General features: G+C 34.6%; 1 protein-coding gene across 1 annotated transcript in view; it reads right to left on the minus strand.

The window, feature by feature from the left end:
* Positions 1–20,688: 20,688 nt before the first annotated feature.
* Positions 20,689–26,371, minus strand: part of LOC145259794 (cyclin-dependent kinase 2-like) — a 95,451-nt gene continuing 89,768 nt past the window's right edge. Inside the window, exons 7-8 of the mRNA XM_080117559.1 lie at positions 23,921–24,054; positions 20,689–20,979 (exon numbers count right to left, since the gene is read on the minus strand). Coding sequence (XP_079973685.1) covers positions 20,878–20,979; positions 23,921–24,054 — 236 coding nt within the window. The 3' untranslated portion in view covers positions 20,689–20,877. The remainder of the gene's footprint in view (positions 20,980–23,920; positions 24,055–26,371) is intronic.

A 26,371-nucleotide genomic window follows, 5' to 3' on the forward strand; every position in this document is an offset into this window, starting at 1 on the left:
TTGAACTGATGGATGACAGATCCATGAAAATGATTATTTTGAACTGATGGATGACAGATCCATGAAAATGATTATTTTGAACTGATGGATGACAGATCCATGAAAATGATTATTTTGAACTGATGGATGACAGATCCATGAAAATGATTATTTTGAACTGATGGATGACAGTTCCATGAAAATGATTATTTTGAACTGATGGATGACAGATCCATGAAAATGATTATTTTGAACTGATGGATGACAGATCCATGAAAATGATTATTTTGACCTGATGGATGACAGATCCATGAAAATGATTATTTTGAACTGATGGATGACAGTTCCATGAAAATGATTATTTTGAACTGATGGATGACAGATCCATGAAAATGATTATTTTGAACTGATGGATGACAGATCCATGAAAATGATTATTTTGAACTGATGGATGACAGATCCATGAAAATGATTATTTTGACCTGATGGATGACAGATCCATGAAAATGATTATTTTGAACTGATGGATGACAGTTCCATGAAAATGATTATTTTGAACTGATGGATGACAGATCCATGAAAATGATTATTTTGAACTGATGGATGACAGTTCCATGAAAATGATTATTTTGAACTGATGGATGACAGATCCATGAAAATGATTATTTTGAACTGATGGATGACAGATCCATGAAAATGATTATTTTGAACTGATGGATGACAGATCCATGAAAATGATTATTTTGACCTGATGGATGACAGATCCATGAAAATGATTATTTTGAACTGATGGATGACAGTTCCATGAAAATGATTATTTTGAACTGATGGATGACAGATCCATGAAAATGATTATTTTGAACTGATGGATGACAGATCCATGAAAATGATTATTTTGAACTGATGGATGACAGATCCATGAAAATGATTATTTTGAACTGATGGATGAGAACTCTATGAAAATGATATTATTTCAAACTGACAGGTGCAAATTTATCAAAATGATATTGGTTTGAATAGACGGGTTAGGAGATGTCCTTTTCTCCTCCTTGCAACCTCTATCTCACAGAAGAGATGTTGCGAGTTTGTCTCTGATATATCGTTATTTTCATGGAAAGTGTTCGACTGAGCTTCAATCTATGGTCCCCCCTCGCCAAACTTTCACAAGAAACACTCGTCTAGCTGTAAACACTATCAATAATTCCCCCCCACTCTTTATCTGTGCCTAAACCTAAACGTAGATTCCATGAACAAAGCTTCTTTCTTAGAATTGCACGCCTGTGGAATTGTCTTCCATTTTCCTGCTTTCCGGCTGACTACAATATGGTTGTGTTCAAGTCTAACGTAAATAAGTTCTTGATGAGCTGTTCCATATAAGTTATCAAATTTACCAAATTTTCATTACTAATGATTACTATATTGCCCAATTTCTACTGTACACTCTTTAACCCTTATCCTTGAGTGGCCTCTTGGCCTTGATAATGTGGTGATGCCTATGTAAAAAAAAAAAAAAAAAAAAAAAAAAAATCCATGAAAATATTATATCAAACTGATGACTGATGGATCCATAAAAATTATATTAATTCTGACAAGTGAGGGATCCATGAAAATGATATTTCCAACTGACTGGTGACAAAACTATTGTCTTCAAGTCCAACGTAAACAAGTTCTTGATGACTCCCCCCCCCCCAAGTAATCCAATTTAGAAAATTCCCACTACTTATGTTTACTACGCTATAATCACGACTAATGTATACTTATTAACCCTTATCCTCGAGTGGCCTCCAGGCCTTGATAAGTGGTGATTCCTAAGTAAAAAAAATTATATTACGAACAGAAGAGTGATGGATCCATGAAAATTATATTATTTTCAACTGACGAGTGACAAAACCATGAAAATGATAATTTCAAAATTGACGAGTGGCAAAGCCATGAAATTGATAAAACTTTGTATAGATGCATTAAAAAGCCATGAAAATAATATTGGAATGAGTAATTAATGGGGAAAAAATAAGGCGACGAAAAAATGGCAAAAAAATAAAGGGGGGGACGAAAAATGTCGAAAAATAAAGAGGACAAAAAAATCGGGAAAAAAATTAAGGGGATGAAAAAAATCGGAAAAAAAATTAAGGGGACGAAAAAAATCGGAAAAAAATGAAGGGGATGAAAAAATCGGAAAAGAAAAAAAAGAGATGTAAAAAAGGGAAATAACATCAAAAGGGACCTAAAAATCGGGAAAGGATCAAAAGGAGCACAAAAAATGGGAAAAAAACAAAAACTATGAAATAAAGAAAAACAAAAGGGAAGCAAAAAATATAAAAGGGAAAAAAACAAAAGCAAATATGTCTGTAATAATTACGGAGATGAGCGAGCAGAGAAAAGGGGAAAAGAAAGAAAAATAGAAAGCAAGGCGAAATCTTGATAAATGAGTATAGGAAGAGTGATCACGGACCGAGTTAACTTTTGAGGGATGACTTGGGTAATATGACAAGAGCATGTCACATGTAACGACAACCAAGATGAATGGCAGAAAACGCGAACGCACAATTTATGATGAACGATGGTATGAAAGACGGAAACATTTCTCATTTTTAGAGATTTAAGCAGACAGAATAGTTTGCAAATTTATATATCTGACTTATAAAGTCATCTTGTGAAATTCCACAAGTTGAACTTAAGTAGCATCTAATCTAATATAAAAAAAATTTGATTTCGACTAGCCAATTTTCAATTTTTTGAAACATTTTGTACCATTCTTTCTTGTCACTATAACACGATTTGCTACAGTTTATTTAAACAATTAAATCGTCCTGCTAAAAAAAAAAAATGGATAATTATGGATGTAAAATCAAAATTAGCATCGGTATAACTCGTGTTTTAATTAGAGAATATAAAGAGTCGTCTTCAATACAACTAAACTTTTATTTTTCTGTATGTGCAAACAAATAAAAATTAAATTTTGTTTTCAATAAGTATTCCTAAGACAGAAAATCTGGAAATCATGCAAGCATCCTTTTTCAAGAACTGCCTGCCTGTGGAACACTTCCACCGGTCTGCTTCCCAGTTGAATACAACATGGTAGCCTTAAAATCCTATGCAAACAAGTTCTTGTTGAGCCGTCCTCATAAATAATCAAATTCTACTCAATTTACACCATTAACAATTACTATACTACCACCTTATATTCATTAACCCTTATCCTCGAGTGGCTTTCTGGTACCGATAAGTGGTGAATATCAAGTAAAAAGAAATGGTACCGGAAGCTGAGCATGATGAAGAGTAAGGTTACAGAACCATGAAGTGTGGTTTGTTTTACGGCATTATTCATCTATGGGGGATTTAATGTGAAGTAATGTTGTCAAACATAATTCCATAGGTCAGATAATCTTTTATAATAAAGTCATATTCCTGTCTGCTTGTTTGTTCGCAATTTGATTAATATGTACAAAGGGTACGCTGTTTCAACAATTTATTTTCATACTGGAAACAGACGCTTACACACATTCCAGTATCATTTCTATGCATACTATTTATTCAAATCTGCATTCAAGAAGTAACCTCATTTGCATATTGCATTTAAGAAAATCTATTTTAATAATTAACTCCATGCTATGAATTGTTTGTTGTAGTGAAATTGTTTTGACTGTTCTATGTATAAATATTTAAAGTTGATTGAGTTGGGCAAAAACTAAGGGAATCAACCCCAAAATCAAACACCACTGCTTTGTGGGCCTTATCACAGCAAAAGGCTAAGAGATGGGGACTCTGACTTCAAAATCCTACTGCTGCCTTGCAGTTTTCCTTAAAAGGCTATGAAACCTAATCCAGAAAAAAAAAAGGCGCAGTAGTGGATACGATATGGCGACTGTTTACCTCACTGAGATTACTTTTGGCTAGAAACTGCAGCCTCCTCTGCTCCCAGTCATCACGGGTTCGCTCCACTGTTCATGAGCATTAGAGGTTCAGAGGGTGTTTATCTGATGCGCAACATACTGCACCTAAACTGCGCAAGCAAGTTTGGAGCTAAGGTGGGAAGTCCTGTGGCGATGGAGTGAGACTACTCCAACCCCGAGGGATAAAGCACTGGGGCTCCAACTAGTCATGATGACGATTTATTCAAAGGAAATCTACATTCAAGAAGTAATCTCATTTGCATATTACATTAAGGAAAATCTATTTTAATAATTAACTCCATGTCATGAATTGTTTGTTGTAGTGAAATTGTTTTAACTGTTCTATGTATAACTAATTAACGTTGAGTTAATTTATTTTTAATTATAATTAGTTAACACCAGTTGCCTTTAAAAACGGAAAAAAAAAGTTTATTTATTTAAGCTTTTATTTGAGTTATTTCCCCTTTAAACTATAAGAGTTATTTCCCGTTTAATTTTCATAGACGAAATGGATGTGTTTTATGCTTCCATAAATCCAACATGTGATCCATTTTAAAGTTAAACATAAAAAGTTAGGATATTTAGTGCATCTTAGTTTTTGACTTAACTCTCCACCCGCTAATGTTTCAACCTGGCAATGCTGAGTATATACAGCTAGCTAGTTTATATTTCTAGAATACACTGCTATCGTATCAGGCAAAAGTATCTAAACCAAAAATTAGGGGAAATCATCAAGTAAAATTTTAATAATAGAAATCAGTTTTATTGTATACTAGCAGGGCACCCGGCATTGCCCGGTCATAAAATACGCTTAAATATATTTTAATTCATGCAGATTTTGTATTTATTATTATAGAGCCAATTCTCTACTGAATATTATATTGTACCTAATATATAGTACAGATTCAAAAAGTTTAAAGCTTTAAAAAAATGATTTGGGTACCATCAGCTATAATCAAAAACCAAAACATTTAGCGCTCCTACAAATGTAGCTATCGAGAAATAGGTAAGAGAGGTTTAACATGAAACAACTTGAAGAAATGGAGTTTGGGCACGTGCAGAAAAACGTAAAAATGCTGGCAAGTTAGAATTAACAGTTTACATTTCAACTTGCCGATATATGTCTATACGCGTTATTCATCCATCCAAACAAAGATTTTACTCGTTATAAACCATCCTTGTGTGATTACTATTTTCTGTTAATTTCAGTGTTATGTGACCAGTGGTTTAAGAGTTTGTTTTATTTACATAGATTTTATAAAAAAATTTTGTCTTAATTAGTAGAATTACATAAGAGAGAGAAAAGAGAAGAATAAATCAGACAAAACAAGTTTGTGTCGATGTAAAATCCGATAAAACTGACTTATATTTGGATTCTTCGAACTACTGTTCTCTTCTTGAGTATCATGGTCACATTTTTGTCGATGTAAACTTCCACCTTCTTCAAGTGTATCTTGTCGAACCCTGGAATTTTTTTCTCTCAAACACGGGATCTGCACGGAATTTCAAACTCTAATTTAATCCATGGGAGATAGCACGCTCTCATTCCGTTTAGGTAAAAGTCCTAAGTAGTTTGCCATCAGGTTTTGACCCTTCAAACGAGTATAAATTTATAACTAAATTTTACCAAGTACTTTATCTACTATGCCACGGATCCTTGCAGACAATTCTAGTATGAATTTTAGGAGTCTTAAATCTATTTGGGCTCTAGATGTACAATCTTACTGCCTGCCATTCCAGAGTTTGAGAAGATACAGGAATCTGCAGGGAATTTTGAACGGAACCCTTTATCTACAACGATCGTGGCGTAGTGGATAAAGTACTTGGTAAATTCAATTGTAAAATCACAATCTTCTGATGATGGTTGATGGTTCAATCTTCAGTGCGGACGACACTCAAAAATATGACTGCAAATTACTTAAGACTTCTACCCAGTCAGGGCTGATGGAACGAGAGCATGCTAGCCTCGTAGATTAAATAAAGATTCCATTCGAAATTCCATGCAGATTCCCAGAGTTTGACAGAAAGATTCCAGAATTTAACAAGATATACCTGAAGAAGGCCAAAGGTTACTACAACCGAAATGTTATGAAAATACCACATATAATGAGAACGGTAGTCTGAGGAATTAAAGAAAAAAATCTTCATTTTAAAAGAATTCCAGCATAAATTTAATTAAAAAAAACTCGTAACTTGTCGTTTCAATAAACATGGCCTTATAGGTGCGGAGCCAATGAAATAGTATTTGGGTATCCGTTACATCTGACGATACTTAAAAATAAGCAAAAGACAAAGTATAATCTTTAACAGATTTATTCAACAACTTACAGATTAAACGGTAATGTAGAAGCCACTGGATACATGATAATCAAAGTCTGCAATTTGAGACACATTTGTTTACCTCTAAAACTGGGAGGTGACGGTGGTTTACTGGTTAACGACGCAGACTAACAACCTGGATGTTCCAAGTTTAAATCAGATTCGTTCCACAAAAATCACTTTCACTTAGGATGTTGACCGCCTTCTCATGGTCCCTCCTGTAAGTACTCGTTCAGCAGAAACATTTCTGAGTTCGGCAAGATACACCTGATGAAGGTCAAAGATTATATCAACCGAAACGTGAAAATAATACTTAAGATGAAAACAAAGAATAAAAATAAAAATAAAAAATGCAAAAACTGAAATATATTTTAAATAAAATTCTACTTGATTTTCCATATTTTTTTTGTGTAGAGTTCTAAAACAGAAGAGTTTCCGCTGTTAATTATTTTGGAACTGCCAGGTCTTCCAAAAAAAAAAAAAAAAAAAATTTTTTTTTTTTTTTTTAAATCAGGAAAAAAAAAAAAAAAATTTCAAACAAATTAGCAGAAAATATAAACTTTATTATGATTTTAGGAATGTTAAGATATTTGAATCATAATGATACAAACAATATGGGTTCCTATTCAGAATTCTCATATAAGAAAAATCTGTATGCTGTATGTATCCTTGACTAAACGAATATATCATCTTCCAAAAATCAAGTAAACTGATCAAATAGTTTTAGTATTATAAAGAAAATCATTTTTAAATGATTAATGGAAATACATAGACAACATTAGTTTTACAAGTGTGAATTATTGGTGAGTTACCTCCCTTGTTTTTAAAGATTTTTTTTTCAAAATGGCAGGCAATGATCACTCTTTGGATACTCATAAGACTTGATTTATTTAAAAATAAAACTACTTAATCGATTTACATGACTTTTGGAATATATTTTTGTATAGTCATGGGCATAGGCATAATCTATATATTAATACAATAGCGTGTGTGTTACTTTGTGTCATGCTTACATCTTTTTTTCCTTGGAGTGGCTGTTGTTTAATAATTGTTGTGTCCTTCTATTTCTTGTATCAAATAATTTTGCCAAGAATTCTTCATAAGTTTTGGTTTCGTTTTCGATTATAGATGATGGCACTCAACTCATCTATTTTTTTTTTTTAAATCACTACTTTATATCGTTTTTTAACGGTCATGTTTACATTATTAAATAGGAGAAAATAAATAATGCACCTTTTTTTTTATTGTTCTGTCCTTTTTTTATTGTTCTGTCCTTTTTTTTATTGTTCTGTCCTTTTTTTTATTGTTCTGTCCTTTTTTTATTGTTCTACACGCTATTGTATTAATATACAGACTTGCTTAAATATTTTTAGTTTTAACAAAATGGTTAGAATAATATGATGGTGTCTCCATTCATGCTGAACGCCCACAATGCCCAGCAGTAATATATTACATATGAAAGATGCCACTGTGGAATTTCCACAGGTCTCGCTAGTATAAATTATTTTTTTATTTTTTTTTTTTTGATATAGGAAGAATTCTGGACAAGAATCAAAATATAAATTAAATTTTTTTGGAAGAAATTTACAAAGAAATTAACTTTGTGCATTTAAAAAAAATTTTTTTTTTTATTTAATGAAAGCATTTGACATTTTTTTCAATAATTCTGTGTTTTTCTAATAGTTGTGAATAATTGGTCCGCTTCAACATTTGTTATAATTGTTCAAATTTTTTTTTTTTTTTTTTATTGAATAGAATTTGTGGGTTTGTTTTAAAATCCACAGATGCACGAAAACGTGGTAAAAAATACAAAAATATAACAAAGGTTACCAAAGGCAAGATAAGTTACTCTTCTGCCTATCTGGAAAAGTTTTTAGCAGTTTTACTCACTTTAAAACATTTAAGCAGTTAAAAAGTGTCGAGCATTACGTGAGAACAAGAAAAAATGGATGCGAATTGACACAGTGACTTAAAAAATATATATATATATATATATATATATATATATATATATATATATATATATTACTGTTAGAAACCCACCCAATATATGTTACAGTAACATTTATTGGGTGGGTTTCTAACAGTAGTTTGTATAACTTTTTATTTTTAAGCTATTATCAAAACGTTAAATAATAATGTGTCAATTTGAAGACATTTTTCTTGTTCTCACCTAACGCTCGACACTATTTTTTTTTTTTTTTCAAACCAAATAACCGTTTTCAAACCACTAAAAACTTTTTCAGATAGGAAGAATAGAAACTTATCTTTCCTTTGATAACATTTATTTGATATACATTTGTTTTTTTTTACCACTTTTTTTTTTTTTAAATAAGTAAACAGATTAATTTTATTGCATAAGATAGGCTGAAGGATAATATGCAACATCGTATTAAGGAGTTTGCTTTAACAGCAACCTTATTGCAGTCAACAAGTACCTTGCCCCTGATCTATTTTGATATATGTTAATACTTTTAACCTGATGATTATAAATAGATTAATTTTATTGTGTACTAGCAATGGATGCGCGGCGTTGCCCGGGTGTTTGGAGGTGTATGTTGAGCAAAAAAAAAAAAAAAAAAAAAAAAAAAAAACGGTCAATTTTTTTAACTTTGACCCCTATTATGACCCCTTTAAATTTAATTGTTTAGGGCTCAAATAAAGTTAAGTTAGATCCATGTCTAAGGAACCTATATCTAAAATTTCACCTGTTTAGACCCAAAATTGTAGGAAGAGTTTGGTAGAGTTCTCAAAGGTCAAATCGTTGAACTTTGACCTCTTAACAGCCAAATTTCTGTCCAAAAACCAATCACATCGATTTTCCCAAATCTCAGTACCCTGTATATCAAATTTCGAATCTGTAGGCTCTGTATTGACAGAGTTATTGCATAGGGAAATGTACACAGACACATTCACTTATATATATATATATATATATATATATATATATATATATATATATATAGAGAGAGAGAGAGAGAGAGAGAGAGAGAGACAGAGAGAGACAGAGATTAGAAAAGTGTCATTTGCTCCTTTAAGGGGAAGCTAGACACACACACACAGGTTATCAGTTAGTGTATGCATGCGTGTGTGTGCATATATATAAATAAAGTGAAAAGGTAATTTGCTTGAAGCATTGCTGATACACAAACATCTAACTGTATAAGAAGGCTGTTAGCAACGTAGAATATCCGGATGATAAATCAGTAAAGAAATTTCATTGTGCAACATATTAGAAAATTTGCTCCTTTAAGGGGAAATCGTAAATGGACTTATATTTAAGATATACTCCCTAGTATCTTTTCGTTTTTACGAACAGACATGTACAAAAAGCCACAAAGCTGTTCTTTAGTGTGTGTGTATATATCTATAATATAAAGCTGAATGTCTGTGTGTGTGTGTGTCTGGTCACGAATAGGCTCCTATATGGTTGACTATTTTAAAAAACTGATTACATATAATGATAGAAACTATTGAGACACAGGAATGGGTATGTTTGATCTGGTAGAACAGTGGTTCATTAAAATTGAGAGGTCTGTGTACACGCCTGGTCCACAAAGTATGGAAATAAAAAAATTAAAAAAAAAAAAACGTTTACAAGTGTTTTTGATATAGATGTACATAAGAATACTTTGATAAGTATGTTTTAACTTAAGTAGGGATGGTATAATAAAATTGTAGAGTCTGCATTCGTACCTGGCCTCCATAGAATGGAAATAGGCACAGACTTTAATAAAGACTTTTCATATCTATCTGCATAAGTATACTTTGATAATTATGTTTCAGTTTGAAGAAATATGGTATAATAAAATTATGGGGTGTTCGCTCGCACCTGACCTCCGTAGAATGGAAATATGCCACAAAGTTTAACAAGGTTTTTTAATATAGATCCACAGAATATTGTGATAAGTGTTTCAGTGTGAACAGGTATGTTATAATAAATTATGGGGTTTATCTATTTTATTTTTACTTTCATCCTATTTTGCTTTGGTTTTGATACCCCCAAATTCAACCCAAATTTACAACCTTTCCTTTTTATAACCTATCATACTTTAATAAATCAGAGTCCATTTTGTGTAGGCTGTTTTTGAACCCAGTCAACGACGGGTACTTTTGCTAGTATATATATATATATATATATATATATATATATATATATAATGAAAAAAGGTTAGTTTGCTTAAAGCATTGCTGGTAAACAAATATGTAAGTGTTTAAGAAGGTTGTTGTAGAACAGCAGGATGACAAAGTAACATGACGTATGAACAAAAAAATGACAACCGAAAGTCGTATATAAATTAACAAGTCTTTGTATATTTAAGTAAACATATCAGCAAATCTCCTCACTAACGTAATGTACTTGCAATAACCCTTATCCCTGAGTGGCTTCCGGGCCTTGATAAGTGGTGATCACTGTGTAAAAAAAAAAAAAAAAAAAAAAAATTAACATACATAAATCAGTAGATAAGATTTACCGTTTAATATAACCGGAATCGTAAAATGTCTTTGACGATTTTGAAGGAGAGCCCTCCCTTTTTCAAAATGAAAACAAACCAAAAGTATGCCGTAAAAACGGAACAACAAATACAATTCCAAAAGAGCTTTGAAAAACGAAGACATACAAAGACTTGTAATTTATATGTGGTGTTTGGTTTTTTTGTTCATAAGTCATGTCACTTCACCATCCCAGTATTCTACATTGCTAACAGCTTTCTTAACCCTTTATGACCTGGTTGAACTAATTCGTTCAGTTATAAATTAATGAACATAACAGCATAAATAAAGTGGGAATTGATTCAAACACACCTTGTACGTATTAGTTCAGTATCTGGGTAAATGACAGATACCTCCAGATTACAACTGTCCATTGCTTACATTCATAGCATCATTACCTGTTAAACTAAAATTAACAAATATTTTTTTAAATCATCTACATCATAATCTATAATATAAATCTGACCAGTCTGTTTAAATGTATGTATGTATGTATGTTTCGCAAAAACATTGACAAAGGCGACGGATCCTGGTAAGATCGGTATCCTTTTGAAGCTCAACACCTCGGACAACAAATATCGAAAAATTAGCCAAAAACATTAATTTCTTCACCCTAAACTCAGCCATTTTGTACAAGGAGGGTTGTTTTTTTTTTTGCCGGCATTTTAGCAAATCATTGTCACCGTTGGATTGACATCGGTTATTTTCAACGCTTTTGACTTCCGGCCGCGTCATGGAGACATCGGCGAAGAAGTCAGATTTTATTTCAATTTCTTTTCCGTCTTCGCGTAACGGGTTCGAGCTTGCTTGCTTGCCTATTACCACTTTTTTTTTTTTTACTTTTGCTCAAAACACATCTCCAAACGCCCGGGATGCCGGCACCCAGGCTAGTTCAGGTCATTAAGGGTTAAACACTTACATATAAAATAATTGGATAATTTTTTTTTTTTTTTTTTCTCTCAGAAAGACCATATGCAGTTGCACAAAAATTTTATTATTTAAGATTATGACATGCTGAATGCAGTTAAAATCAATTTAGTATTATGTAATAAATCTAACAAAAATTATTTTATTGAGCAAATAAACTAGTATCATTGGCTTATTTCCAAGATGATGACATGCTTCACTGGATTGAAGATCGTCAAAAAAAAAAAAAATAAATAAATAAAAATAAAAAATAAAGTAGATTCAATGAAACAAAGTAAAGTCTTTTAGAGAGATAAAAAAAAAAACAATTTAAATTGACATATTTATTACAGAAAATATTTATTTCACATGTTTTGGTACTTATACTGATCAAGTTAAATTAAATACTGCATTAAAAATAACCTCTTTGATATACTTATGTATTGGGCAACAAAAAAATTAGGGAAAGATACTGAGTAGAAATTTTTATTAAAAGTCGAAATTAATTATATCATAAATTTCAATTTTATTGAATTAATTTTTGTAGCGTTATCTGAAAACAGGGGAGATAATTCATTTTGACAAACTAAAATTTTTCCTAAAATAAACAACTCACGAAAAATACAATAAAATTGATTTTTACTTTTAATTAAACTTCTTGATATTTTTCAAATTTTTTGGTGAAGATAATTTTCTCTTTTTTGGCCTGATACATAAGTATACCAACATTTTTATTTGGAATGCCATTTTCATCTGTGTCTTTATCTGTAGAAGCACGCAAGTTGTTTAAATTTTTTTCCACTAATTCCATATACAAACCATTCAATACGTAAATATATAAACAATACTAAATAGATCATTTTTGAAAAAAAAAAAAAAAAAAAAAAAAAATTTTAGAAAATGATTACCTGTTTTAGGTGGAACAATTTTGAAATAATGCCCATGAATGCCAACATCGCTAGTCAAATTTTTTTTCTTTAAAATAAAAGTTGGAGGTAGTGAAGAAAAAAGAAAAACAAAGGGGGAGGGATGTATCTTGTGAGAGAAGGCGATTCAATTCTATGGGCTACGATTAGTTGAGATAGATCATATGTTAAGAGAGAGGTCATTTATGAACAAGTGAAGCATGCATGGTCCCCCGTGAGTGCGCAGTGAACAAGGCATAAAAAAAATGACTACGTTCAGCATTGCCCCCCCTCCCCCATTTAGCCCCAAAAGTCCTCAGGGAACATCAAATCCTGGTGAAAATGAATGGTGCAGTTTTAGGTCTTAACATATGTAAATTTGAGTTCTGCACTATGCAAAAGAAAAAAAAAAAAAAAAAAGAAATGACTAAGTCCATCATTTGCCTCCACCCCGACCCCATTTAGTCCCAAAAGTCCCCAAGCCCTTAACATATTTAAATTTGAGTTCAGCATCATAGACACAAAGACAATTTTGGACAAATATGGTAAAATGATCCCAAAAATGGAGTGTTTTTATTAGCCCTAAAAGAGCCCCTGGGGCACACCCAAGAATTATCGCAAAGTATGGACAAACGAAATTATATAGAAATCAGTTAGTTACAACTTTTCAGAAAGTTTTATAAAAATCCAAGGCATCAATTTTTTTTTTTAAGCACAAAAGTGTCACTTTTAGCCATTTTAACTCAAAAGACACCCCTAGAGAGGCAACCGAAGTTTTCGCTGGAAATCCGTTGTTACTTTTTTTTTTACTCATATAATGTTTAATGTTTGTGCAAAATTTTAAAAAATTCCAAGGCGTAGTTATTGAGAAAAGTGCGGACAGACGAACGGACAAGGGTGAATTAACAGGTCCACCCTTCTTTTGTCGGGGGGGTATCCTGCTTCATTTGTGTTTCAAAAAGCAGCATTTGATATGAACCATAAAATATGTAGATGGAAGAACCTAGAGATTTTTTTATATGTTGACTACATAAAAAAAATTTGTTTTCCTCTGGTTTAGAAACACAAATGAAGCAGGATACTCGACACATGCCTTTTACCTACTTTTTTTTTTTTTTTTTTTTTTTTTTTTTTTTTTTTTTAAAAAGAATTCTATTCTTCTGCTTTTTGGTTAGGAGAAAAATGTTTGCTTGTTAAAATGTTAGATAATGCACTTTTGATGATCGCGTGACGGAACTGACAGGTCAAAGAGACACAAAGTTTAGTCAATCGAGTTTGAGTTTGGTCGCCAAAGTGAACAGACATGCTCAAAATCTGGGAAGCGGGACTAGAAAAGCACAAGCATGTAGACAAGTAAGCAGACTCCTGGTGAAGACAAACTAAGACAGTCTGAAATAAATTTATATTTCGTAAATTCAGGTGTCTATAATCGTTTATGGCGTTGGTCGTTGCAAGTTTCATCACAGAGCCCAGCAGTGATGACAGAACTCTGGAGAAGGGAAAGGTATGAAGCATCTTATTCTTCTATAATAACTACGTTTTATCGAAAACATATTCCATATAATAATCCCTGTATATAACATGTGTATACGTCTATTTGAAACGTGGCTATACAACATCTATGTTTATTTGGTGCCGTTTGGAGAAGATATCATCCTTTCCTATACAAAAGAGATTTCTTTTAATATGTCATTTGAAGCAAAAAAAAGAAAAAAAAAAAAAAAAAAATTATGTACTTGTCATGTTGAAAACAGTAATAGATCCAACAACAATGAATATGAATCAAGCAGAAAGTTATTTTTATGGAAAATTGGGTAAAATCTCATTTTTCTTAGATGTTATGAAGCAGATAACTCTGAAAGGAATACTTTAGATTACTTTTGTCATAGCTGCAATATTTGTAGTTTATAGCAACACACTTTTTTTCTTTTTTTTTTTTAAACTAAATAAACAATAGAAGTAGTTCTACTCAATGAATTTTCATAATTTTTGGATATATTACTATTTTCGACATTGCTTAAAACAATATATTTAAAATACTGATCTGTCGAATATATCTTAACAAGCACCGAAAAGGGTAATATAATGTTCTGATGTTACAATTCATATTTTCTGTTCTCGGTTAGTGAAGGAGAAATCGTTCTAAACTAAGGCAATTTTTATTTTTGCTCCAATCCATAGTGCCTTTTTTTTGCGGGGGACTGAATTTTTCCCACATTAAAAACCAACCTTGTGTCTAACTCTCCCCTGTGGGGGGACAAGTAAATAGGGAATTTAAACTAATTCTATCTAGAAATGATTTTCTAACCAAGTTTCAAAACAAGCTGCGCATGCGTGGTCCTCCTCTGGTGCTGCATGTGAGATGACGCCACAAAAAAATAGTGAAGAAATGATGAATGTGAGAAATATTAAAGAGCCACAAAAAAAAAAAAAAAAAAAAAAAGGGGGGAGCATTTTTAGCACTAAAAGTTCCTGGGGACACAAACCAGAATTTAGCTAGGGTTACCCATACTGGATTTATATTAAGAACAATAGGCTCCACATTTTGGCCAAGTTTGAGAAAAATCTAATGGATGGATCAAATGCTATGAGGCAAAACGTGTCATATTTGGCCATTTTGGGGCATTTTTTAACTCTTGAGCCTCTGGTGACACAACAGGAATTTTCACAAAAAATTTCTTTTGACTGTGCACATCTACTTAACGAAATAGAATTTGTGGCAAAATTTCAGGAAAAACTAATGGATGGTTATCTAACGAACACACGGACGCCACTGAAAACATAGGTCCCTCTCCGATAAATCGAGGGATCAACTTTCGAATTTTTCAAAACCACCAATTAAACAGAGCGACAGTTTTTTTTTTTTATTTCTTGAGGGGATGGGGGGGGGGAGTAATTTAAACTAATTCTATTGTTTTATGTATTGATCAGACTATTGATCTCATCTTGAGTGTTATTTGTGCAACGTTTCAGTCAGTTTGGCCTTCAACCATCTTCAGGCAAGTTGTTTGTTGTTTCTTTTCCAAAGAACAAACCAACATGCCTGAAGACGGTCAAAGGCCAAACTGACAAATTTGAAACTAAACTATAAAATAGATACTAACTCACAGAATACGAAAATATCTACAGAGCCAGTAACTTTTCTTTTTCCAAACAACCAACATGCCTGAAGGCGGTCGAAGGTCAAACTGACCGAAACGTTGCACAAGTACCACTCAAGATGAGAACGAGAGTTCAATCAATATAAGTAATATAAACAATCAGCCCTCATCAGAAATTTAAATTCACAACTTTAATAATTCTAATTATGCCCGCATTCACTATTCACTTCAGGTCATCTGTCCAGACACACGGAATGAATTATAAACTGACCACGTAATCCACACGGGTTCAACATGAAAGAAATTAGACAATCACAAATGAATATACAACATAGTCGGCTTTAAGTCATATGAACACTTTAGTTTTTTAAATGCAGAATTCAGTCAGCTTAAAGGTCTTAATATCGTTTAAATATCGTTGTGTAGATTTTTATTTGGTTTGATCTTCCAGACTAGATATGTCTACTAGCAAAGGTGCCTGCGCTTTGCACGGGACTTTGCTATACACTTGGGTACCCAAGCGTACAGCAAAGTCCTGATTTTGACCTTTCATCTTGAAAAATAGTGTGCACCATCCGTAGGTCTGAGACTATCATCATATGAGGTTTAGTCATGATCGGCCCAGTGGTATGGGCTGTAGGAGAGTATATATACATAGACTATGACCTTGAAAAAGGTGTGCACCATCCCTAGGTTGGGAACCATTATCATGCCAGGGTTGGTCATGATCAGTTCAATGGAGTGAACTGCAGGAAAGTTACACACACACACAACTTTTACTATTAGTCAGACACAGTATTATAATATGTCTATCACTTGCTACAGCATATCAATCCTTGTGTTATTTTACTCCAAATGCCAACCAGTCAAGCCTGCCGTCTCCCAACCAGTCAGACACACCGTCCCAACTAGTCTGATGATATGTCTCTTACATTTGACAGCATATCAAAGCATTTGGAGTTATTTTATCACAAATTGTCATTTTGTTAAAAGTGTTTTCATATTTACTTGATTTTTGGAATCCTTTGAGATGAGGCTTTATAATTTGTGTATTCATTTTTTTTTTTTTTTTTTTTTTTTTTGCGGACTGTTATCCTCATCTTCATAGTTGTTTCACCACGTTTCGGCAAACTCATCCTCTGGTCTTCTTCAGGTGATTAACCACGATGTGATAAGAATGCCGAGTCTTATAACTAGGGCTAGAACAACAGCATATTCTTTTCATTGTTCTGACTCTCAAGTATATATCCGACGCAGTTAATCAAACGAGGACTACATCACTTTATATAAAAGCATATAAGATATGAACGGATACACACTCAAGAGTCAAAACAATGAAAAGAATATGTTGTTGTCATAGCCCTACTTATAACTGTACCTTCAATAATTACTGCCTACCATAGTTGTTTCACCATCTCAAAGGATTAATAAAAAAAAAATTTTTTAAATTATACCATACCGAACCCGACCAGATAAGAACACAAAATTGGATTTATAAGACCATAAAATCCAACCTTAATTGGCCTTTGGGGCACATGGTGCAGTGAACAGAGGCGTTGAGTCTCTACAGTTACAGGTGAGACTTGTTTGAAGATAATTTCAATCCTACCCAAGCACACACATTTTGTTTTCAGTCGTCCATATTTTAAAATACGAAATAGATATCATGACAAGAGAGTGTGGATCTAGAAGTTAATAAAAACTAGAAGGTTGTCAATCAACGCCCCCACCACTTGATGCAATGGAAAGTCATATTCAGGAACGGCTTAGAATGGACAGTTTGATTGTAGCTGGGAAGTATGTTAAGCAGGAGAAACAAGAATGTCAAAAAAATAGAAAAATGGTTAACAAAGATTGACTATGGTCAAGGGTCGAAGACTTTTGTACAAGTGTGTCATAGGCAGTTTAGTATCATGGTCCCTAAAGTTAGACACACACATGCATATATACGTATATACATACACTTATAATTTTATATACAAGCGTAAAGCAAAAAAAATTTAATGAGTCATTCTTTAAATTTAACACAATAAAAAAAAAAAAAAAAAAGGGGTGATGTGTAAAAATGGTTACCTGTTTGGAGTAGAAAAAGTTTTAAATGATTTCAACAATTGCTGGGATCCCTAATCACATTTGATTTTTATCATTTGAGTTAGAGGTTCTAAGGGGGAGAGAAAAGAAAAACAAAAAGGAGGTCAAGACCGTGAGGACAAACAGATATAGGAACAAGGACAGCGAGCGATTTTAAGGGGGGGGGGATAATACATACTGGAGAGAAACCACATTCGGTTTTATGGATAAAATATGCTTGAATCACTTCATGTGTTTTATGCTTAATAATACCACATGTATCCTCTGGATTGCCAAAGTCATTCCGTTAGCAAAGGAACATGACAGGGGATAACTTATGAATTCAAACATAAAATTATATGGCGCTTACTTAGATGGCACTTACGGCGATAAACAAAACTGAAGAAAAACCTTTGTCATGTACCTATTTGTCATGGAATGAAGATAGTATATTCAAAAAAAATTGATCAAGTGAGTTTTTATTTTTGAAAAACAAATTTGCCGCTTTTTTTTTTTTTACTAATAAGTGAAGGCCAAAGCCATTTCAATATTCTATTTATATAAAATTACCGTTCTTAAAAAAAAAAAAGTTTTCATAATTTGAAAATTTTATTTTCTGAAAAAAAATTAAAATTAAAAAAAATTGTTATGCCAATAAATTGTTCGATTTTAAATCATGTCTTTCCGACATTATCCACCCCCCCCACACACACACACACAAAAAAACAATTTGGAAATAAAAATCAGTTGTCTGCCCTTGATTTTACCATCACTGCTACCCCCCCCACCTCACCTCATCAACAGAGTAAAATTATATTTTGTTGAATAAAATAAAAAAAACTACTTGATCAAATTACTTGATTTTTGGAATATTTCATCTTCTTTCCATAACTGGTATGTATATAATACAGATTTTTCTGTATTTTCTTTACTTTTAATTTTTTGCCACTATAAGTGCCAATCTGAATAAGCACCAATTAAATTAAAATTCTTAAAATCGCAAAAATCAGCAGTGTGAGGTGTTACAGCTTATTTGTTATCAAACTAAAAACTTTGCTTTGAATTCAAACAAAACCGAACATTCATGTTATTTGAATTCTTCAGACTACTGTTCTCATCTTGAGTGTCACTTTCACAAGGTTTCGGTCAATGTAACCTCGGACCTTCTTCAGGTGTGTCTTGTTAAACTCGCAAGGACCCACGGCGCAGTGGTTAACTTGGAGGACTTCAATGGTAAAGTGACATTCTCCTGAAGGTTGAAGGCTCAACAAAAAAAAATGGCAAAATTATGTCTGCATTCACTATTCCCTTCAGGTCATCTGTCCAGACACACAGAATGAATTATAAACTGACCACGTAGTCCACACGGGTTCAACATGAAAGGAATTAGACAATCACAAATGAATATACAACATGGTTTGCTTTAAGTCATATGAACACTTTAGTTTTTTAAATGACTGGATCAACGGAACAAGAGCATGCTATTCCCATGAAGCAAATAAACGGTTCTGTTTGAAATTCCATCCAGATCCCCCCCCCCCCGAGTTCAACAAGATACACCTGAAGAAGGTTAGAGGTCGCATCGATCGAAACGTTGTAAAAATAACACTCAAGATGAGAACAGTAGTCCAAAGAATCCAAATAATATGAATAACCAATCCTCATCTCAAAAATTCAGAAACATAAAACTGAACACGCTGTAAGTCTCTTAACTGGAATTCACTGTTTTTTTCCGAGTTCATTTTCGTCGCTATAGTCTTGACGTTTGGTTTTCATATCCCAAAACTAAAAAAGGTTGGAGGTTACATCGACCGAAACATTGTAAAAATAACACTCAAGATGAGAACAGTAGTCCGAAGAATCCAAATAGTAGAAATAACCAATCCTCATCTCAAAAATTCAGATCTTTGTCAATAAACAAATGGAGCAAAAAAAAAAAAAAAAATGTATTTTATAGCGATAACTTTATGGCTGGTATTATTAGCTCCCTTGAGCCTTGGAGAGTTGCTCCAATAATGGTTAATGTACTCGACTACATATCCGGTGGTGGCAGGATCAAATTCTGTCATAGTCAGCCACCCTAATGAGCTGTAGTAATGGCGAAACATGCAGATATATATTTATATATATATATATATATATATATATATATATATATATATATATATATATTGATATAAACAAATTTACAAGGTCGCGGCACTGGACATGCTACTGTTTCAGACAAGTGGTCGGTTTAAACTGGAACTCCTCAATAGGCGACTTAATAAATGGTTGCTTTTTTTTTTCTTCTGCAACCAATTATTAAGTCGCCTGACAAGGACTTCTAGTTTGAAATGATCATTTGTCCAAAACATTAGCATGTCCAGTGTCACGACTATGAAAATTTGTTTATATTAATAAAAGTATATCTTATAGAGCACTCTTAATAACCTTGTTAAATTCATTAGTTATCACTCTTGAATACTTTTCACTGGGAGTGTGTGTGTATGTATATATATATATATATATATATATATATACACACACACACACACACACACACACACAGGGTGACCCCCCACCCCACCCCCAAAAAAAGCTAAATGGAGGCCATCTAGAACATATGCTATAAAACGGAGAAAAAAAGGCCAAAGATCTTTGTGTTTTGATGTGTTTTGAATATAATAAACTAGTTATGACCAGTTTCATTTCATTCGGACAAAACACTAAGAAACGGGGCCTAATTAGAGTTGGGGCCCGTTTTTTGGGAGGGTCACCCTGCACACACACACACACACACACACACACACACACATATATTGACGATTTCATTTTCGTCGCTTATAGTCTTGATATTTCTGTTTTTCATATCGGAGAATTAAAAGTGAATATTTGATCTAAAGTTTGAACATTCATTTAGATCTGGAGTTGGAAGTTGTTAATCATTTTGATAATCTGTCGTGGAACTGAAACTTTGGAAGAAGGGGAAGAGATATTTATTAAATGAGATGAAAATGGCATGGAGAGAAAATGGAACATTTGGGAAAGGTGATGAGAGATATTGGAGTGAGGAGAGCAAAAAAAAAAAATTTTTTAGAAAGAGATCTTTCATTGGTTGTAGGGTGACAAATTTTTGCTGAAGTCCTGTGAGATTTGAGCGGGAAAATATTATGATAGAAAATGCATTCTGGTAAATCTGAACAATCACAATACGAAACAATGACACATTCAACTAAAGACTGGTTTCTGTTTGTAAACAATGTTAAAGTATGGATGGTGTAAGGCCAGTTGTGCGGATATTCTTTTGGAGGGCTCATAACACAGCATCACCTGAAAAACAGAAATAAAAATTGAAAATAAAAATAAATATAAAAAAAATAATCTATAAATATAAAAGCGAAAATGTATGTATGTATGTGTGTTCGCTTTTTCTGTATGTCTACAAAAGGCTTCTTTCAGAGAAGCGGTCAGTCGGTTCACAACTTTTTAAAACTTTTTATATCACATATAAATCGTAATATCTCACAGTTAACAACGAAGCTCGCCTGTCTATTTAATTTGCTCGATTTCGGGAAGATAAATATTCAACATTTGTCGCTCGCCGCATGTGGGTTAGTCTTTTTCCTATAACATCTTGGGAGGGGGGGGGCGTTCAGCAGTAAATGAACTCCCGCAGTCAAACTTGACCTCATTAACTCATTAAAACGAGCACCTGCTAAATCCAAGTAATTAAATAAATTCAAATGTGTTTCCGTAAGCATGTCGCGGTGGGGCAATGGTTAACGTTGCACGTTTATTTTTTTCACAACTTTGCCTCAACAGTTCGGGTTCGATCCTCATACTTACTTTTTTTTTTTAACCCCCCCTCCCCCCACACACACACCTCCAAACACCCGAGAAACGCCGGGTATCTCGCTAGTCAAAAATAAATTAAAAATATAAAATAAATAAAAATATAAAAAGACAAGTAAATAAAAATAAAATAAAAATAAACAAGTAAAAAAATATATATATAAAAAGACAAGTAAATAAAAATATAAAATAAATATAACAAGCCGCTCATGTGTGGTCCCCCTCTGTATGTGAGATGACGCCACAAAAAATAGTGAAGAAATAATGAATGTGAGAAACGTGAAGAGCCAACATTGTCTTCACATTTTTACCAAGTTTCAGAAAAATCTAATGGATAGGGCAAAATTATGGGGGTAAAAAGTGTCATTTTTTGCAATTTTGGGGCATTTGTGACCCCTTTTGAGCTCCTGGGAACACCGAATTCCAGTGAAAATGGACAAACACAGTTTTACGCCTTAAAACATGTATATTTGAATTCAGCACCAAGGAAAACCACTATATAGACATACATATCAAGTTTTGAGTAATATGAAAAGACCTCCAAAAAGCCAGGTTTTTTAGCCCTGCTGTGAACCAGAATTTTGCCAGTGTCACCCATACTGAATTTATATTAAGAACAATAGCCTCCACATTTTGACCAAGTTTCAGAAAAATCTAATGGAAGCATCAAATGCTATGGGGCATGTATATTTGAGTTGATCACCGTGAAAAATCACTATATAGTCAGACATAAAAAATTTTTGTTGAGAAATATGAAAAAAAAAAAATAAGCCACAAAAAGTGGCGTTTTTAGCACTAAAAGTCCCCGGGGACGCAAACCAGAATTTTGCCAGTGTCACCCATACTGGATTTATATAAAGAACAATAGGCTCCATTTTTTGGCCAAGTTTCAGAAAAATCTAATGAATGGACTAAAGGTTATGGGTCAAAATGTGGCATTTTTTACCTCTTTTGAGCTCTTCGGGATGCAACAGTAATTTTGTAAAAAAATCTTTTTACTGTGCACATTTATTTAATGAAATAGAATTTGTGGCAAAATTTCAGGAAAAACTAATGGACGGTTATCTGGCATTCGTCTGGACTAATGGTCTCACGGACGCCGCTGAAAACATAGGTCCCTCTCTGATAAATCGGGGGACAAAAAAAGAAAACAACTCAATTAAACTCAATAGATCAGCGGTGTTATGACAATTAGTGGTCAACTTTCTGGGTGACCAGGTAGCAATGGTAAAAATAAACTGGCAATTAGGTTTTGAGAAAACTGGACATATCAGATTGCCAGTGAAAGTAAATATATTTGGGGGACACTGGCTGTTAAGGGGGAGATCAGTAACAGAGCCTGACAAGAATGGTTTCAATAAAAGATGGTGATAGGGCTAGTCGACGTCAGAGTCAATTTTAACCGAGATCCTGTACTCGAAATGTGAGGCTGGACTCAGATGCAAGATGCTTTGAGGGCCTGTGGCACTATGGATAGAGACGACAAGTCTCTACAGTTCCAGGTAAGCATTTCAATAGCAGTTTCAATCCTGCCCAAAGAAGGTCATAGGATTAGTTGGCCAAAATATGAGAAGACAACAACTATGGAAGGCAGTAATTACTGGGGATAGTGTTAACCACCTTTTTTCTTTTTTTTTTATTACATTTTCACCCCAAACAAGGCACATTGCCACTTTGGTGTAGGGGGCTATTATCAGGGGAAACATCTACTGGGGTACTATGTAGGGATTAGGGCAGCGAGATGTTGGTTCACGTTGCACTTGAACTTATGCATGTCAGTACAGTTGGGGAAGCAGTGACCTGGAATGGAATTCCAAAGTCTAGCAGTTCTGGGGAAGAAACTACTGGAATAGAAAGATCTTTTACATCTAGGGATCTCTACAGTGTGGGGGTGGGATTTTGCAGCTTGTCAGGTCTGTCGAGAGTGTTCACGTCGTGGGGGCACAAGTGCTTGCAGTTCTTCAGAGCATTCACCATTATAATACTTGTAGAACAGGCAGAGGGATGCAACGTTTCGACGATGGGACAGAGGCTGAAGCTTAGATGCCAGTTTAGGGCCTATCAGATTTGCGACTCTTTTGAACCCTGTCAAGGAGCGAGAGACTAGTAGCCGATGCACCAGCCCAAATATGACAGCAATACTCCATACATGGGCGAATAGTGGCCTTATAGAGGTACAGGATACTTTCGGGTGTTAGAAGTTTTCTAGCACGGTAGAGAGAGCCCACCTTCCTCGCAGCGGCCCTGGCAATGCCCTAAAACATGCGAAACAACTATGAAGATAAGTTCACAAAAAGATGAACACAGTTTTTACGTGATATTTTATTTCATTCAACTATATTAAGTATTAATTGCATATTCTTTCCTTCTTGTAGGTAAAAAAAAAAAAAAAAAAAAGGAAAAGAAATAAAAGGCTTACTTCAAGTAGATCGATTCCTTCAGATTCACAATTTGGTAGCAATTCATTAAGTTTTTGTGCTGGCCAGTTTGGAAAAGAACATTTGTAGTCAGGCAACTTAGATACTCCAGACCACATTGATTCATTTGGTGTCCCTAAATAATATAAGAAATAAAATAAATTATAAAAAGAAAAAAATACACACACACACACACACACTAGTTCCTATTTTCCTGCCTCCCAAGAGGCAGAGTTAGACACCAAGGTTGGTTTTTAATGTGGGGAGAAGGAACAAAAATAAAAATTGTCTCAGTCATGAAGGATTTCTCCTCCACTAACCAAGAACAAAAAATTGAAGTGTAGTGTCAGAACAGATACTACACTTTGAGATGTTAAATTCTTTATTCAAGCTAAAATTACAAAGTAAGTTCAAACTGAACAAAAAACTTAGGCACAAGGCCAACTCAAAAGGAGGGAAAAAAGGGAGTTGTTGGTCATCCTTGTCACTCCAGAACTAAACAAAAGTTTCTCTTAGCTAGTATCTTCTTTCACCATAATACCGCATTCACCCTTTTGTACTGGGGGATGTCCTAATTAGAACCCAATTGTTTAAAGCATTTTTTATTTACATGTAAAAACAAAAAAATAACAATAATGATGATACAATAATTCATTTGTGTCGAGGGTGAGGTGAAGAAAAAATACAAAAGTGGTTAGTAGGACCCTCCCAATCCCGTCTAGTTGATAGACCGCCTGTTCCATTTCGGTTTGTAAAGGAACCTGAGTTCCTGCAGGCCAGCCTCTAAATGGGGGTGCTCTATAGATGGGACGAAATGGAGTAAAAAAAAATTTGTGGGTGAGGAATGGGGCATTAGTAATTGATTTCTTTCTCTCTAAGATGGGTGAAATTTAGAGTGAGGAGTAAAAAGAAAAAATTGAAGGGGTGGGGATCTTGGAGGCTTCCTAGTTGGAGAGGGATGAAGCATTCACTTGGCTGGCTAAGAGGCTGAAAATTGATTACACTTGACGGAACTGCGTGTTCCACACCTAGGCGGGGAACACGTATTCAAATTTGGCTCCTTTTCGTACATACAGACTTGCTACATGTATCCATCTTCTGTCAAATGCCGCACAATGCAGCCTTCTTCCATCACATCTGATCTTCATCCGTAGTTGGTGTTTAAAAAAGCGATTAGATCCTGATCAGAAACCCCCCCCCCCCCCGGCCAACTTGCAGATGCAACGTGCAAATCACCATTCTTGCCACGGCCATGATCGTAATGTAGACCATTTGTCTTTCCCCGTCCAATGGCGGCCCCACGTTGTCAACGACACTGGATACGGTAATCGGGCGAGCATGCTCGGGATCGATACGAGCCGTCACCTCGCTGACATATGACCAGTACTGGCGGAGTTCGCAGCAATCGAAGAAAGCATGATCAGTCGTTTCTACAGCCGTTGTTCCACAATGGAGACAATCAGGCGACTCCAAAAACCCGGAACTGCATTGTATGTTGTTGAGTGGAAGTGCATTTCGGACCAATCACCAGGTCAGAGAAAACTTTGAATTGTTCAGATGACTCAAATCTGGCGCCCAATTCCACGTGAGGCGAATCTCACTCTGCTGCCAACCCAAACGCGCGCATAGTAGGTCGGCGGCGGCCCCCCTCACTAGATCCCTGTGGAGTTCCATACAGGTAGCAGTCACAAGGTCGCTGGACCTTGGTAGTCGTTTTAGCACGGCTCGGCACTCTTTCAGGGTGGCAAATTCTCCCCGTGGCCTGCGATGGATCGAGAATGAGGTCAATAAAGGCGGCAGTAACCACGGGGTGCCATGGTTGATCCTCTTGCATATAGTGGCTCAGGAAAGCCAGTCTCTCAATGTCTTGATGACACTTCAAGTCCGGCATTCCCAAGCCTCCCTCACACGGACGTTGAATACAGACCTGTCTGCTCACCCAGTGTCTTCCTCTGTCCCAAAGAAGCGAGGATAAGAGTTCGACGAGAGCTTTTAGGTGTTGTGCAGGCAGGGGAAGTATGGCCAGTCAGTCAAGGATGAGAGGAAAGACGTACATGGCGCACGCCTCAGCTCTACCCTTTAAGGAAAGTTTACTAGGAAGCCATGAGTTGACTACAGCCTCCACCTTTGACCATACCTCCGCCCAATTTTGATCAAGCTGGAGACCCGGTCCAAACCACACGCCGAGGATCCGAACCAGACCATCCATTCAGCTGAAGGGCACCAGGTGGTTTGCGTTGCCACTCCAGGCACCCAACTGCAGTCCAACCGACTTGCTGCGGTTTATCTTGGCTCCTGTGATTCTTTCATACCGAGCAAGCGTCTCTGACAATCTCGATGTCTCGGAAGCTCAACACAAAGATCGTGACGTCAGCGGCGAACGCGGATACCTTTGCGGCTGGACCACCAGGTATAGCAATTTCGAGTAGGGCCGAATTTGCCTTCCCACATCT

This window comes from Euprymna scolopes, chromosome 35 (assembly GCF_053919585.1).
Source record: "Euprymna scolopes isolate OS-2025 chromosome 35, ASM5391958v1, whole genome shotgun sequence".
NCBI classification, from domain to species: domain Eukaryota; kingdom Metazoa; phylum Mollusca; class Cephalopoda; order Sepiida; family Sepiolidae; genus Euprymna; species Euprymna scolopes.